Raw genomic sequence first — 15,114 nt, forward strand, 5'->3', positions numbered from 1 at the left:
TATGTATCTAACGCCTTTTTTTCTCAGGGAACTGCTGTCAGCACATATCAGCACTGCACCGCCTCCAATCCCCTCAGATTTGCCATCAACTCCCCCTGCCCCCCTCCCCTCCCCTGTAACTCACACAGCAGTTAAAATAATATAGTCATAATAAAGTAAAAATAAAGTTATATATTTTTTTCTTTGTAGTTTACTATTGTTCAAAAACAAAGAAAAAAAGTTTTTATACCATAAATAAAAATAAATTTTTATTTATGGTGAAAAGTTATTGGAAATTAGTTAGGGCATTATATATATATATTTGGACTTCAATTGTGCTTTTGCAATAAAAACATTTCTATGAACATTTTTAGGTCTTGTGTCCAGGCTCAGGCACCAGGCTCTTCGTGTACATAATGCCACATTATAAAGCAATGGCAAGTTCAATTGACATGATATTTGGTGTGGGTACTACATACACCCTGGACTTACATTGAAGCCTTATTGTTGCTATGTGAATAAAATGGCTGTATTTATTTAGTCAATCACTTTTTCCCCCCCTTTTTTAGCCCAAATATTTTGGAAAGTCGTGGAAGGACGGGGGATATATAATTTATGACGTCAGCCTGATGGCATCGTTCTGGCCTATCTCATGTTAAGGGAAACTTTCACTGGCTGTCTCTCTGCAGGTGTGTGTGCATGTGCATGTGTCTAATTGAGATACTTGGTGCTGACTTCTTAGCAAATCACATCTAAGGGGTGGGAAATATCAGAATCCAAATAATATTGGCCAAATTCGGGAAGTGAATACATTTGATGAGAATGCATTATTTCAGTGTTGCTGAATATGGTATTTGTATTTGGCACCATCCCTAGTGTACATACTGCCTTTTCTTACTTCAAAAAATCTCTAATTTAGGCTCATCAGTCCATAAAACTCAGGTGTCCAGTTTCAGTGTACTAGTGAAAATTGTTTTCTCCTTTGTTTATTTCCTTTTCTCAGTAGTGGCTTTTTGACAGCTACACATCCTTTCAGATCCATAACATTGAGTTGTGTTCTGATGGTGGAAGGATTGACAGAAAGAACTGTGGATTTCTTCAGATCTGAACCAAGAGTGGAGCTTGATTTTTCCTAAAAGATAAAATCTTTATGTACTGCCTTTGTGATGGTGATAGTTTTGGTGGTCTACCAGTTGTTACATGGTAGTTAGAAATTCTATTTTCTCTGTATGTTGCAATAATCTTCTGAACTCCTGTTATTTTCCTTTGATTTTCATCTTCCATTTGCAGTTGAATTATCTTCTATCTAGTTTCATTATAAATACCTCCTTTATGCATTTTATATGCACGTGATAAAGAACTCTGCAAGGCAGCTAAGATGTGTTAGGTGGTAGTTGTTTGTTTTAATGTTAGAGTCACGTTTGAAGACAAAGGGTTCTAACATAATGCCATTGACACTTTTGGCAACAACTTTTATTGGGAGTACACCGTTGTAACTTGTTTGTTAATTGGAAGGATTGAAGACTTAAAGTGGTATTGGATGCTCAAAAGAAAGAGTGGACAAACACTGATAGTAAATAATACTATATGTTGATCAAATACTGATAATATTTTATTTTTATGTTGTGATGGAGGCTTTTCTATAATTTTCTGTTAAATATGTTTCCTGCATTATTGTCTGACATTGAAAAAATTGTTAGCATTGAATGCCTGATTTGACTGGAAATTGAATAAATGAAAGGGTGATCTCTGTCTTGTGGACAGTATTGTATATCTAGTTCATAATCTTTGCATAGCTCACTGTTAAAATGGTAAAAAACAAAAATAAAACACACCTGCAGGAAGCATGATACTGATTATTTTATTCTAGTTTCTTTGGCGAACACTGGAAGCCCAAAGGTCCATTTACATGTCGGGTAGACAGGCCAATCTAAGTTTAAGTTACTGTTGCCTTGCATCATCCAATATCCTAAAAGGGCATCAGCCCAAGGAAGGATTGGCATACAGGCTAAATGATTGTTTTCAGTTTTCAGAAGTCAAAGTATTGGGACCAGCCATACCCAATTATGTGTATAATGATGTGGCAATCAGTCTGGCGGTGAACCGGGGAGGGCACGTGCACCTGGGTTGCGTTAGCTAATCAGCCCAGGTGTTTAAAGGTGTGCTGCTCTCTGAGATTTTGGGGCCGAGAGTGGGAACTCACATTGAGAGCATTGCTTTATTTGTTTATAGTTGATTTAATAGAGAGTTTAATAGCATGTTTAACAGAGCACAAAACAAAAGTAATCCAACACTGGAAACTAGGAGGAGCTGATCTGACTGGAAAGCGGACCAGCTACAGGCGGCGCACGGAAAAGTGGACACGCCATTTTACTTTCTTTTGTCTTTATTAATTTAGCTTGTTTTAGTTTATTGTTGTAACCTGGAACCCATGAGGGCAAAGGGTGAAGATGGTCATTTAATTTATTTTGTGTTTGTATGAATGCGTTCTCTCTCTCCATGCGGCAACCAACAGTGTTTCCCGAAACTGCCGCATCGCCCTCCCAGTGGTGCCACGCTGTCGTGTGACAAATGGATTATTAGTGATGAATAGTTGTTTGTCATCTTTTCATTACCTCAGAAAAATGTCCATTTAAGTCCATTTAAGATGGAGCAGATAAAGTGGTAAATAGCAAGAGTTGATAGTCAAGGCAGTTGTTTTTTAATGAAGCGTTGTAGTCATCTGGTTACATCTGGGAGAAACGTGTGTGTGCATTTATGTGTGGGATGTCACGTTATATGATCATTGCAGTATAACAGTGGTGTCAAACTCGTTGCCATGGAGGGCCGTGTGTATGCAGGTTTTCATTCCAACCAATTAATGCTGCCTTAATTGAGTCCAATTACTCATTCAGCCATATGCGTTTAACTGCATTGAAGCACAGAATATAAGAATTTTTATTTAGACAATGCGGGTCACCATAGACGTCGGGTCACCATTGTGCACAAACCTGCATCCCTAATTCAGCAAATAATTTAACTAATTATATAATCAAGATCTGAGGCTGGAATGAAAACCTGCATACACACGGCCCTCCATGGCAACGAGTTTGACACCACTGCAGTATAATAACCATACCAGGAATGCCTTGTTTTTTTGTGGTGTCACAACGTTATTAGAACATGGTACACGTGCATTGATAAAAAAGGATTACATTTGGCATGGTAAGCTGTTATGACCATTATTTTTATTTTTTATTTAATGTATTCACCATTAAATAAAAAATACAATTTTATGTGTTTAATGAAGGTTACAATTTTGTTACATTTGGAAAAATCAAACAAAAACAAGTAGCTCAGCTCAATTTTTTATCCTGTCAAAGCCATGCACAATATTTACAAAAACCTTCAGCATATTGAAAGTGCAACATGGCACAGTTTAGCAACAAGAAAACTGGTAGTGGTATTATCCTGGCTAGAATGTTAGCATAATTTATAAACGGACTGGTATTTTGTCTCAGCTTCTAACTTCTGTGATCTGTGTGCAATGGTAGCAACGTTTACAAGACTTTAGGCATTGTTTTCACTACTTTGAATGCAACATGTGTTCAGACTTTGCATTCAAAATAGCAGCAACTCAGTTGTCACAGTATGTATGTTAATTCCTACACAACAGTAAACCATCATACAAGCACGGTGACATAACCTGTGTGTTGAGCAGGCATGTGGTTAGTGTAAATATTATCTTTGTAAAATATAATTAGAGGGGCTTTAATAGAATTTAGTTTAAAGAAAAATGTTTTTCTTCCTTTGCAGAAAACCATTCTTGTTTGGCAAATTTATGGGCAGTTGAGTCTCCCGAATGCTCACAAGTCAGCAGCATATCATGTGATGGTACCTGTGACACCCTCATCTCGAGACACGTCTTAGCGGTGACCCCATTTACCCTGGCTGGATGACACATTGCAGCATTGTATTAAAACAAGGATCCAAGGAGGGGGGAGGTCACTTTGACTTATGAGTTGTATTGGTGTCAAAAAAGCGCAGCGTCAGTGCCTGTCGCTTCAATTCATTCAAGTCAAAGCTTTTTTTCTTGAAAACTTTGCTGACAGAAAAGAAGAAAGCCGAATGACACAAGGAGACTGTAAATGCATAATGAGGACATTGAAGAGGAGGAAAATCAAATGTTGTACACTGTTGTTTGTCCTTGTCACACAGCCAAGATGGAGACACAAAGAATAGCATTATCTAGTTCACAGTTAATATAACTTTTGGCAAACCCACTTAACTGTACTGGTGCCTTTTGTTTTTTTTCTGCAATCCACTGGTTTTGCAGTTGCCTTGGTTTGTACAAATAATAATAAATGAACTTTAATGAACTAGAATAAATACAAATCTTGCTCACCAAAGTTTTTGACAATTTACTTTCTTACTGCAATTGCCACTGCAGTGGAATTGTACACATGGGCTAGTAATAATTACAGTAATCTTCTGTGTGTGTCTGAAAGAGGTTGCTAGTAACATAAGAGGAAAGTATACTCTATGTAATACTAAGTAATACTACTTCAGAGATACCGTACTTGAGTAAAAGTAAAGTAGTGGTTCAGAAGATTGCTCAAGAGTAAATAAGTTGAAAGTTACTTAAGTATTTGTATAAGTTACCTTCATGGTAAAAAGGAAAATGCAATGAAGAGAGAAAAAATTAAAGGAATGGCATCCCATCCAGTACTATTTTGAAATTTCTTAGTGGTAGCAAGCAGTTTATATAGACAATGTTGTGACAAATTTTGACATTATCACATATATGGATATAATGGCTTTTTTAAACTTTTTTTTTTTTTTTTTACAAATAAGTTGTCATGTTGTAGCGTGCCTTGCAAGAAAAAGTAAACATTGAATCCAAGAATATTTTTTTAAATGACTGTAAATAACCGTCATGAATGAATTACAGTGTTTTTCAGTGGGCAGACACTTTCCTTGATCATTTTTGTAAGAACTCATTTAAGAATTTTCCATAAACCCAAACCGTTTATTCACACATTTTCTACATCTCTGCAGTATATAACTGTGGAATGTTCTAAGAAAGGAAACGGGTCAATTATCATTAGCTGCCATGCTCTTCTCTGCAATAAAAGGATTGCTCCCTGCTGATTGGGGATGATTAAGAGGGATTAGACTGGTAGGCCTGGTTAGCACACTTCTTCCTGACTTTCATAATGTTTTGGACCATGACAGCAGCATGCTGTGGTCAACAAGACTCTTTAGAGGTGGTCACTGTGTTTGTCCATGTAGGTCTCTCTAATCAGAGCAATCAAGACAGGTGAATGTGAGGGGCAATGAGTTACTGGTGCTGCCCTGGCACAATAGACCCCAAACTCCATTAAACTGGTAATGGACGTCATTCATCATACATAAATTATTTGACCTCAACCTCACAAGTGTGGTGAGAGAATGGAGGAGGCTAAATATGCACTAGAAATATTTTTATCTCATCAACTTAAAGCACTGTCTCTTAAGGCATGCTTCCTCAGCCAAGTGTTGTTTAAAATTCTAAGATTGTCTCTGAACTACATTTTAAATGCTAGTTTTGTGTGTCGTTAGTAAATTTAGTAATTTCTGCAGATGTTGGATAGAAACCTATGAATTATTTATGAACTATGAACTCCTGTGCTAACTTTGTGATTGTGTTTGATTCAAGACTGGAGTCTGGGTACAGCATTTGGTAGAAACAACATATTGCAATATCTTGTAAATATGTGGATTTTTGGAAAATATAATAAATACATTTCACAGCAGTCTATTTCAGCAATAAAAATATAATGCAATTCTAAAAGTGACAGTAATTTTCATACAGTGAGCTCCATAATGTTTGGGACAAAGACCCATTTTTCTTGATTTTCCCCTGTATTCCACAAGTTTAGATTTGTAATCAAATAACACTTATGTAGTTAAACTGCAAATTTTCAGATTTTATTTAAGGGTATAAATGTATTTATACATTTTGGTTTCATCAGCATGTTTTATACTGTACATCATTCCCCCTTTTCAGGGCACCATAATATTTGGGACAAATGGCGTCAGATTACTCAGGTGTGTTCAATTACTGAAGGTTCTTAAACCTTAATTAAGAAAGTATCTGATTTTGATTTGAGACTTTTGATTGCCTTTGATTGATTAGAGTCTGTTATTGGCATTTGTCAACATAAGGACCAGAGTTGTGCCAATGAAAGAAAATGAAGCCATTATGAGGTTGATAAATTAGATGACAAAAAAAAAGAAACATAGGCCAAACCTTTGGCTTACCGAAATCAACTGTTTGGGACATCATTAAGAAGAAAGAGTAGCACTGGTAAGCTCAAAATCACAAAGGGCCTGGTAGGCCTAGGTAAACCTCTATCCAAAAAATTCTCACAATGAAGAAACCCACCCCATCCCCCCCCCCCGCAAACAGCTGTCCAACAGATTAGAAACACTCTTCAGGAGGCAGGCCTGGATGAGTCAGTGCCTACTGTCCACAGTAGACTTCATGAACAGAACTACTGAGGCTATATTGCAGATGCAAACAGCTGGTTAGCCACAAAAACAAGATGGCCAGGTTATACTTCACTAAGAAGCACTTAAAAGCAGAGTTCTGGAAAAAGGTCTTGTGGATAAATGAGACCAAGATTCATTTGTATCAGAGTGATGGTTAGAGCAAAATGTGGAGGCCAAAGGAACTGCCCAATATCCAAAGCACCCCCTTCATCTGTGAAATCATAGTGGTGGGGTCTTAAGGTTAGTGCATGCAAGGCTACCACAGACACTGGCTCACTTTTCTTCATTGATGATGTAAATGCTGATAGTAACAACAGAATGAATTCTGAAGTGTACAGAAGCATCTTATATGCTCAAGTTCAACCTAATCCCTCAAAATTGATCCCAAACATACTGTTAAAGCAACAAAGGAGTTTTTGAAAGCTTAAAAAGTAGAACATTCTTGATGGGCATTCACCCAATCTGAATCCAAGTGAACATGTTTCATATGCTTAAGTGAAAACTTAAAGTGACTAGCCCCCAAAACAAGCAGGAACTGAAGATGGCTATAGTACAGGCCTGGCAGAGCACCACCAGAGAAGATACTCAGCACTTGGTGATGTCTATGGGTTACAGACTCCAAGCAGGATATGTATATGCAACATAGTACTAAACATGACTACATTATGGTGCTTTGAAATGGGGGACCATGAATAAAAAATTCCTGATGATTTTTTAAAGGAGGATGTCCATATTAACCACATGTGAACTGTTTCTATCTAGCTATAATTGTGATGTACAGAGCCAAAATATATATATATGTCTCTGTCCCAAACATTATGGAGCTCACGGTATATCAGCTGTGTACTATGAAGTGTTGTAGTATCTTGATTATTTATATATATATATATATATATATAATATATATATATATATATATATATATATATATATATATATATAACATTCAATCTTTAATTAATGTAAAGATAAAAAACAAAAAAAACTGCAAAATGCATTCATTGTCTCCGGTTACACATCCTATAATCAAGGGTTTGTAAAAAATTGTCATTCAGATTGCGTATAACAGGAAAAAACTCCCTGCCTGCTAATGCAATCAAGCTTTTAATTTTGCTGTCCATCACTAAACTAAATGATTCAAGAGTGAACATGCTCCGATGGCCAACCCCTTTGTCAGTCATTCTAGGCATTAATAGTAAGATAATTTGATAGATATCACAGAGGGAGACCACTGCTTGAAAAAAATTGTGGACAGTCAGTCCCCTTCAGCAGTGGTTGAACTGGTTGTGACATCACATCTCAATTTCAAATCATTCTTGGAGCATCCCCAGTTAAAAAAAAAATCCCTTCCGTTATTCCTCATTAGTCAGTCTGTCTGTCTCCCTACGTTTCATTTAACAGCGGAGAGCCTCCGTTTCACAAAGCAACTGTGTTGCGTCTGCCAGCTCTCTGTCTGCGTGTCTGCGCTAGTGGATGAGCGAGTGAGAGAGAGAGAGAGAAACCAAGAGTGAGAGAGAGAGACTGAGAGAGATAGCAAGAGAAAGCAAGCAAGAGAGGGGAGCAAGGGAGAACGGGCGAGGGAGAGCGAGACAAAGCTATGAAATTAATCTGTGTGGTTTGCCTGCTGTTTCTCTTCCCAGCTCTGAGCCTTAATAAAAGGTGAGTACGAAAAACACTGGAGAGCATTTATTTTATGTTCGTGTCTTGTTCTAAAAAGGATTGGAGATTCTCCTAAACTGCTATGTTAAATGTTACAAAGACTTGTCTTTAGCTACAGCAGGGTCAGCTCACATTTCCGACACCCTTGTTACTGGAATGTAGAGAAGGTGGAGGGATAAAAAGAGGCTTTGTTGTTAATCTTTAACTTTTTTTCCCTCAACCCCCTGGTACCACCCACGCATAACCCTCCCCCCTCCCCCCACCCCCACCCCACCGGCTATAATTGTGAGTGGCATGCTTTATTGATGGGAGCAGGTGTTCTTTTGTGGAAGGATTCTTAGCGTAAAATGATTGAAACGTATAAGCTTTTCTGCCAGGGAGGATCTGAGCATCTTTAGTCCTATGGAGGTGAGGGGCTAACCGAGTGCGAGTTTGCCTGGGCAAGCTCTTGGCAGCCAGGGGCGACTGCCTGTCCGTGTTTTGCATTGGCAGGGAGAGTGTGTGCACTGAATAACACAACGCGAGGAGGACAGAACCGGCAAAAGCAATGACAAGAAATAGGGGGAAAGGCAGAAGTGGGTGTTTTGGGGGGGGAGGGGAAGGTGGGAGTTTCTCTTTGTTGACATGATTAATTTAACCTTTCATAGAATGTGTCTCTTTCACTTTCCGTACAAGTGCCAAATGCTGCTCCCACTGGGGACAATGTGCTTTTCCAGGGAGAGAGCAGTGTGATAATGATGATGAGAAGAGAGGGAGAACGATTCCTGGAAGGATCAGGGAGAAGGCGGTTTCTCTGTGTGCTTCGTAGCCTTTTTGTTACCCAACCTGTGGGGAGGTCTTTTGTCGCCTTTTGTCTGCCTGTTGTGACAATACACATGCGCTGCGTCTTGGCTTTTGTAAGGTGTCAATGTGTTCAATGAGTTGCAGCTCGCAAAGAGTTCCTTGCATATGTGGTGTCTGTGGGTCATTTCTGAACAAAACATGAAATGTGATCTTTTTAAGTGGAACATGATTTACTTGTGGCTATGTTTGACTTTCCTCTTTGGAAAGGAGTTGGTTACTATTCACTAAAAACAAATGCAACATGATAAATTTCAGGTTTTTTGAATGGAGCCCAAATTTTTACCTACAAACAATAAGGCTTTGGAGTAGTTTGGTAAAATTACAAAATTTATTGTAGAATATTGATGGACTATGGCTCAACATAGTATAAAGGTTGTGGAGATTGTCAACAAGTTAACTGAAATGGGAAAACATAGTCTTTGTGATGCTATACTGGCTGAGGTCAAACTACAGAAAGCAGACTAATCATTTGATCTTAATCAGGAAATTAAATTCATTTAATTTTGAGTGGTTTGGCCTCACAGAAGTATTTTGTTCATTTCCTCTGAGACGTATCTATTTCATGATCCTTTATGACTAGGATTTAGCTACTTGTTCATGAAAACTGTTATTAGAGGTTGTTAGAGGTTATGACTGCTGTTATATAGTCTTTTGAAATGTAGGTCATTTAGCAATACTTTGAAAGTGACACTAGCATAGTGTATGTTATGGAATTTTTTATTTGCTGTACAGGCCTGGGTTCTGGACTTGAATACCACCATCAACAAATTCTTCCATGAAAAATAACATATTGTAAAGGTAATAGCCTCATTAGGTTTTACTATTAAATTTTACCATTATGGTAATAATAATTAATCATCTCAAAGACAGTGAACATAAAGGCTTTGTAATTATGTTTTAACACCTACCATCCACACATATTCAACACATATAAAACCTCAACCCTTTCCAAGGATTTATCCTCAAACCTAACATTTCAGTATGTTTAGAATTTGCTCAGTACAGAATCACTTTAATATTATTCCTGTTATTGTATTCATTATTTTTAATTTGGAACAAATATTGTACAAATTAAACTAAATTAAATCTATCTAGTTTGGAATAAAACTATCTATGTTATAGCATTCTACAAAACAATTTCCATTGATCTCACTTTTTAATCGAACTAATATTACTTAGGAAATAAAATAACTGCAAATCTGTTTTACTAAAGAAACATTATTTATCAATTATCTAAAGTATAATCAAAAGTACTTTTTAAGAAGTTAATTTTTTTTTTACTGAACTGTAACACTGTTCTATGAATGAACATATTCAATACCTTTGGTAAAAAAATGAGTCTATATTTTTATTACCTCTCAAGGTCTATTCTTTAGCAGTAGAAATATGGTCATATTGATAAGTAGCTTTGTCCTTGTCATTTGTCTGAAAGTATTCTCTCCATATATTTTTATCAGATGATTTTTATGCATGCACTTCCCTAGATATCTAATTGGCTTGACCCAAATCTCCTTGTCGATCTGATATTGCAAGCTCGGAGAAGCAATCCAGCCAGCTAGATTATATTAGTAAAGCAATACAAAGAATCAGTGGCCAATATGGTGCCTTTACATGAGCAACAATGCCTTTATATTTGTTGTCTGGTTTAGCTACTGACGTGATGTAATTTTAGGTTATATAAACAAGTTTGTAAGGTAGAAAAACAAAGCAACATGTGCAAAACAATACTGTTAGAATATGTTTCCTAGTAAAGAAAATGTAAAAATTAAAAATTTTAGGTGCCAATGAGGATAGAAACGATTCCTGCAACCATGGTAGGCATCCGCAATGCTTCGCTACCTTAAGGGACTACTCTGTTGGATTCTTCTTGTGCCATTCTTTTAAAAATAAAGCTGCAGAATAAAGGCTTGATGGAGAGTATGATGCTGTTTGGTGCTATTCAGAGTCAAATATATTCCTCACGTCTCCTCACATCAATCTAATTTTGAAGGTCTTGGGGGGGAATCATGTTTAGACACTGCAGGAAATAAAGGTGACATTAAATGAAACTTCTAAATGACCTTTTCATGTTATCACTTGGAGCATCTGCCAGTGTGATGTTTACATGTCCATGCAGTTCTGTGCATCATTGTCTTTAAATCTGATCAGTCTCTGTGCTTTGGACATCTGGGTAATGATCTGACTATTGTTAATAGTTTGCCGCCAATAAGTAGAAAGATATACAGACCTATTTGGAGGGAGTTAGGGATTCAGTCTAACCTTCCTTGTCCTTGGTGCATCCTCTGAACATATTCAGTAGGTTGCTCTGCTTGTGGTCCTAATTTCTAATGATTCTTAAGTAGCCTCCATGGACTAAACCTTTTCCTTTGCTCAGAAATAAAACTGAGCAGGGTTTTTTAAATTTTTGGGATGAGGGAATGGTGGTTTGAACAAAAATATCTGCCATAAATAATGCATTACACAAGAAAAACGTTTAACATCTTACAAAAATGAGAGAAAAATTATCCAGGGTAAGCTTAGATTCTTTTTTCATTTCATGCATGTTCACCAGGCTGGAATGGTAAAATTTGAATGAATTGTATATGCTCTGTTCCTTTGGGATGAAAGTGGTACCACTAGAGGGCTCACATCCTGAAATCACAACCAGGAGTCCTTGCACGAAACAGCAGGGGATGGAAGAAAAGATAAGAGACATATGTGAAAGTGTGGTGCGCTCGGGACGCTGTCCTAATTAAATTCACTCACTCTCACCAGAACATCATCCTCACATTTCACTGAGCTTACATCGTTCTCAATTTTATTTCAAAAATTTAATTCCTTTTTTTGGTAGGCTGCACTGAACCCTTTATCAGGCACCTGCACACCCCTGACGACACTCAGATGGATTTCGCTATTTTTATCTCATCTGAGTCTAAGCTTATTTTGTGTCAGGCTCCATCTTGGCTGACACAAGTGCAGCTTATGTCTGAGTTGCTATCATGCCACAAGTGAATTTTGTAATGACATGCCGTTCTGATAAGTTCACTCCTGGGTGTATGCGCAAGGAGAGGTTTTACTGCCTATGACTCTTAAGGTATGGTGATAAGACACTCCAACAGTCAGCCAAGGTGATTATCTTACTGGCATGCTTGTTTATTATTTGTGTGATTTAATTTCTCAAGGGTCTGCTGCAACAGAAGAATCCATCCTATTCATGAAGAAATTCTATTTCACCATTTTATTGCTTGTTTTTTTTCCAGATACTGCATATACAGCTTGTTACCTTTTTAGGACTGAAATAAACCTGCCTTTGAGTCATTAAGCCATTAGAGTTACAATTAATGTACACAGAGACAAAGCTTCTGGCAATTTCTTGACCTTTTTCACAAAAAGGAAGAGACATAAGAAAGGTAATCAATATCAAAAGCTGAAATTCAGAGACTGCAGGCCTGGCCTTTTCTTTCTTCTATTTTCAGACTTGAAAAAGAAAAATACAGAGAACTGTTTGAAACCAGTTCCCCATAAACTGGGTTTTCACCCAGTGAAATAGGCAATTTTGGGCCAATGCATGGTCCATCTACATGGAAAATGTCATTTAATTGCTATAATTTTCAAATGAATCCAAATAATTTGTAGTAATATATCAGAGCTTTTATATGTGGATGGCTCTGTTTGAATGGAGAGTACGTCTTCAGGTCATGGAATAAGCCACTTTCAGAGGGGGATTAGATGCCTGTGCGATCACTGTCACTGCTGCCACTCCTTAAAGTGACCTGATATTTACCTGGATTAACCCCCCAGTCTGTCTCTGAGGCTTGGCTTAACAGACAAGGGGCATGACACGGATGGCAACAGCTCTATGGATCTTGAAACATTTTATGAAAGGATAAATTTAAATAGGTTATATAGAAAAATTGATAAATCATTCCACGAACAGCTAGGAAATTGCTGTTTGTGGTGTTGTCATCCACTTCATTGGACATCAAATGCCATGACTTCCAATGATACATTTATTGTTCGGCAAGTTAATTTTGCACATACCAGAGCAATGGGAATTGTTTTGTTGCAATGATGATCAATGTTAATGCAAGTCAAATAAAAATAATGAAAATGTCCTAATTGCAATGATTGTGCATTGGGAGAGTGAGCTAAGTATAAAAAGATGAGTTTTTGTGGCTGCCCATTCTGCAATTTTGAGCCCTTCATATGAATAGCTATGATAGATACACATGCTAGACCTCGGGTTTAAGAATACAAGGCACATGGGAGAAATGGTGAAGGGTAGTGTGTGTCCCAGTCTGACCAACTTTGTCTAGCTCTAACCAACAGACAACCTCTGAACTGCTGGTGACATCATCTCCTCATTCAAAATTATCAAGGAAAGGAGCTTGTAACCACATTCCCCTGAAATCCAGTTACATGGATGAATCATGTCATGACTCACATCCATTGCACAAACATTGTCATTGTGGTACGGTATAACCATTCACTGTTTTTATTGTTGTAATGTGCGCACCGATGTTAAGAGTTAAATGAGAGCAAGAGTAAAAACAGATGTAATGGATATTGCTAAACTTGTGTTTAATCAGATCTGACAGTACAGGCATCAGGGGAGATTCCAACTCGGTGCAAGTCTTTAGTTACTTAAAAAAAAAAAATCAAAACTTGTATTTCCCTGTGAAAAAAGATGAAGACATGTTTGTAATGCAAGATGCAAGACAGGTGTTTTAATTGAGCCCAAGCATCATCATGCAACATCAAGAGTTCTTTTTTTACAGGATGCAGGATGCTGCATTTGTTTTTGTATAAAACGGATATTAAAGCTATTAGAGAAAATTAAGCTTTGATAAGACTTTTTGAAGAATAGTTTTACATTTTGTCCATCTACCCAGAGAGTGAGCCCTTGGAGATTGAGTTGTATAAAGCTGGCTTGAAAATGAGTGTTTGTTTAGGATGCAACAATCCCATTTTCCAGGGAAGGCCTGTCAAAAAGCTTGCTTGGCTGAACTCTTCACTGGCATTGGTGTAATTGCACTGACAGAGTGACAGCATTATCACAAAGAGGGCAAACTGAAGGGATTGAGAGAGCCCTTGCGCATTCACTGAAGAACAGGGATGGAACAGCTTACAGACAATATATAGGAGTTGCGTTTTTGAGCCATAATTGTGTGATCAAACGTTTTGAAGAAATTCTATAAACAAGCGTCAAACTTCTGTGTATTCAAGATTTTCTAATTGTTCTTGGAAGTACTTATATAAATAGTCATAGTAATATATTTATTAGAGTGATATAATTAATATAGCAAGAATGGGTACTTGATTACTCACAGTTTACACTTGCATTCCAATGATGTACAACCATAAAACATACTTTCCCATAACAGAAACTTTGATTCATATCTCTCCATATTCCTCTACATTTTAATTTACAGTGGATCTACCATTGAATATTCCTGAATGATATTGCATTTGACTGTCATCTACAACAAAAGAATGCGTTTGTGGAAAACACACCTTGTGGTGAGAGAAGGGGTGTTTAAATGAGACTGCTAGTATCCCTGTGCAGGTTTGATTGGTATTCAGCACAGTGTGGCAAGTTGCCGGACCCAGATTTCTGTGACAGGTGTAGAGGCAGTGGGGTGCAGGCAGGCGAGTGGCCATTATCAGCGTGGTCTGACAGCGCGTTGCGGAGTAAAACGTGCCTTTGGTGACCTGGAAGGATGGCTGTATCCAGGAGGGGCGGAGACAGGGAGATGGGGAGTCGCCGCCTTACCCCTGCTTCGAGCCTGGACAGCCGAGTAATTAAGTTAAAAGTAACCCCCCACAGCTTTTTACCTTTAGTGTCGTGGTTCACAGGGTGGGGGGGCCTGGGCAGCAGATGCTTTCGCTGCATGAACAGTTGGCCTGCCCCTCTTCCTCTAGCATTGTGGTATTCTACATTATTTCAGGGGACCAAAAATATATGTTGTGGTGAAACCTGTTTATAAAAGAAACACATCTAACCTCGTCTGCCACTCAGATTAGCCAACTGGCTGTTTGTGTAGCAGCTAGCACCTTTCATTCCCAAAGTCCATGAGTGAGAAAGCTAATTAGCTTTCCGTAATTGGTTTGGCTCAGATGTAGATGGGTCAGTGTTTCGGC

General features: G+C 37.8%; 1 protein-coding gene and 1 long non-coding RNA gene across 6 annotated transcripts in view; both read left to right on the plus strand.

Annotated features, from left to right (window-relative positions):
- Nucleotides 1-2,122: 2,122 nt before the first annotated feature.
- Nucleotides 2,123-4,467, plus strand: LOC135255025 (uncharacterized). The gene is made up of 2 exons (XR_010330045.1): nucleotides 2,123-2,643; nucleotides 3,775-4,467. It is a non-coding gene; the product is annotated as an uncharacterized LOC135255025 (long non-coding RNA).
- Nucleotides 4,468-7,911: 3,444 nt separating this feature from the next.
- Nucleotides 7,912-15,114, plus strand: part of luzp2 (leucine zipper protein 2) — a 327,898-nt gene continuing 320,695 nt past the window's right edge. The window contains exon 1 of one of the 5 annotated variants that reach the window (XM_064335713.1): nucleotides 7,912-8,151. In XM_064335713.1, the coding sequence (XP_064191783.1) occupies nucleotides 8,090-8,151 (62 nt within the window). In that variant the 5' untranslated portion in view covers nucleotides 7,912-8,089. The remainder of the gene's footprint in view (nucleotides 8,152-15,114) is intronic. The other 4 variants (XM_064335712.1, XM_064335715.1, XM_064335711.1 and 1 more) reach the window with 4 other exon arrangements.

This window comes from Anguilla rostrata, chromosome 5 (genome assembly GCF_018555375.3).
Source record: "Anguilla rostrata isolate EN2019 chromosome 5, ASM1855537v3, whole genome shotgun sequence".
NCBI lineage: Eukaryota > Metazoa > Chordata > Actinopteri > Anguilliformes > Anguillidae > Anguilla > Anguilla rostrata.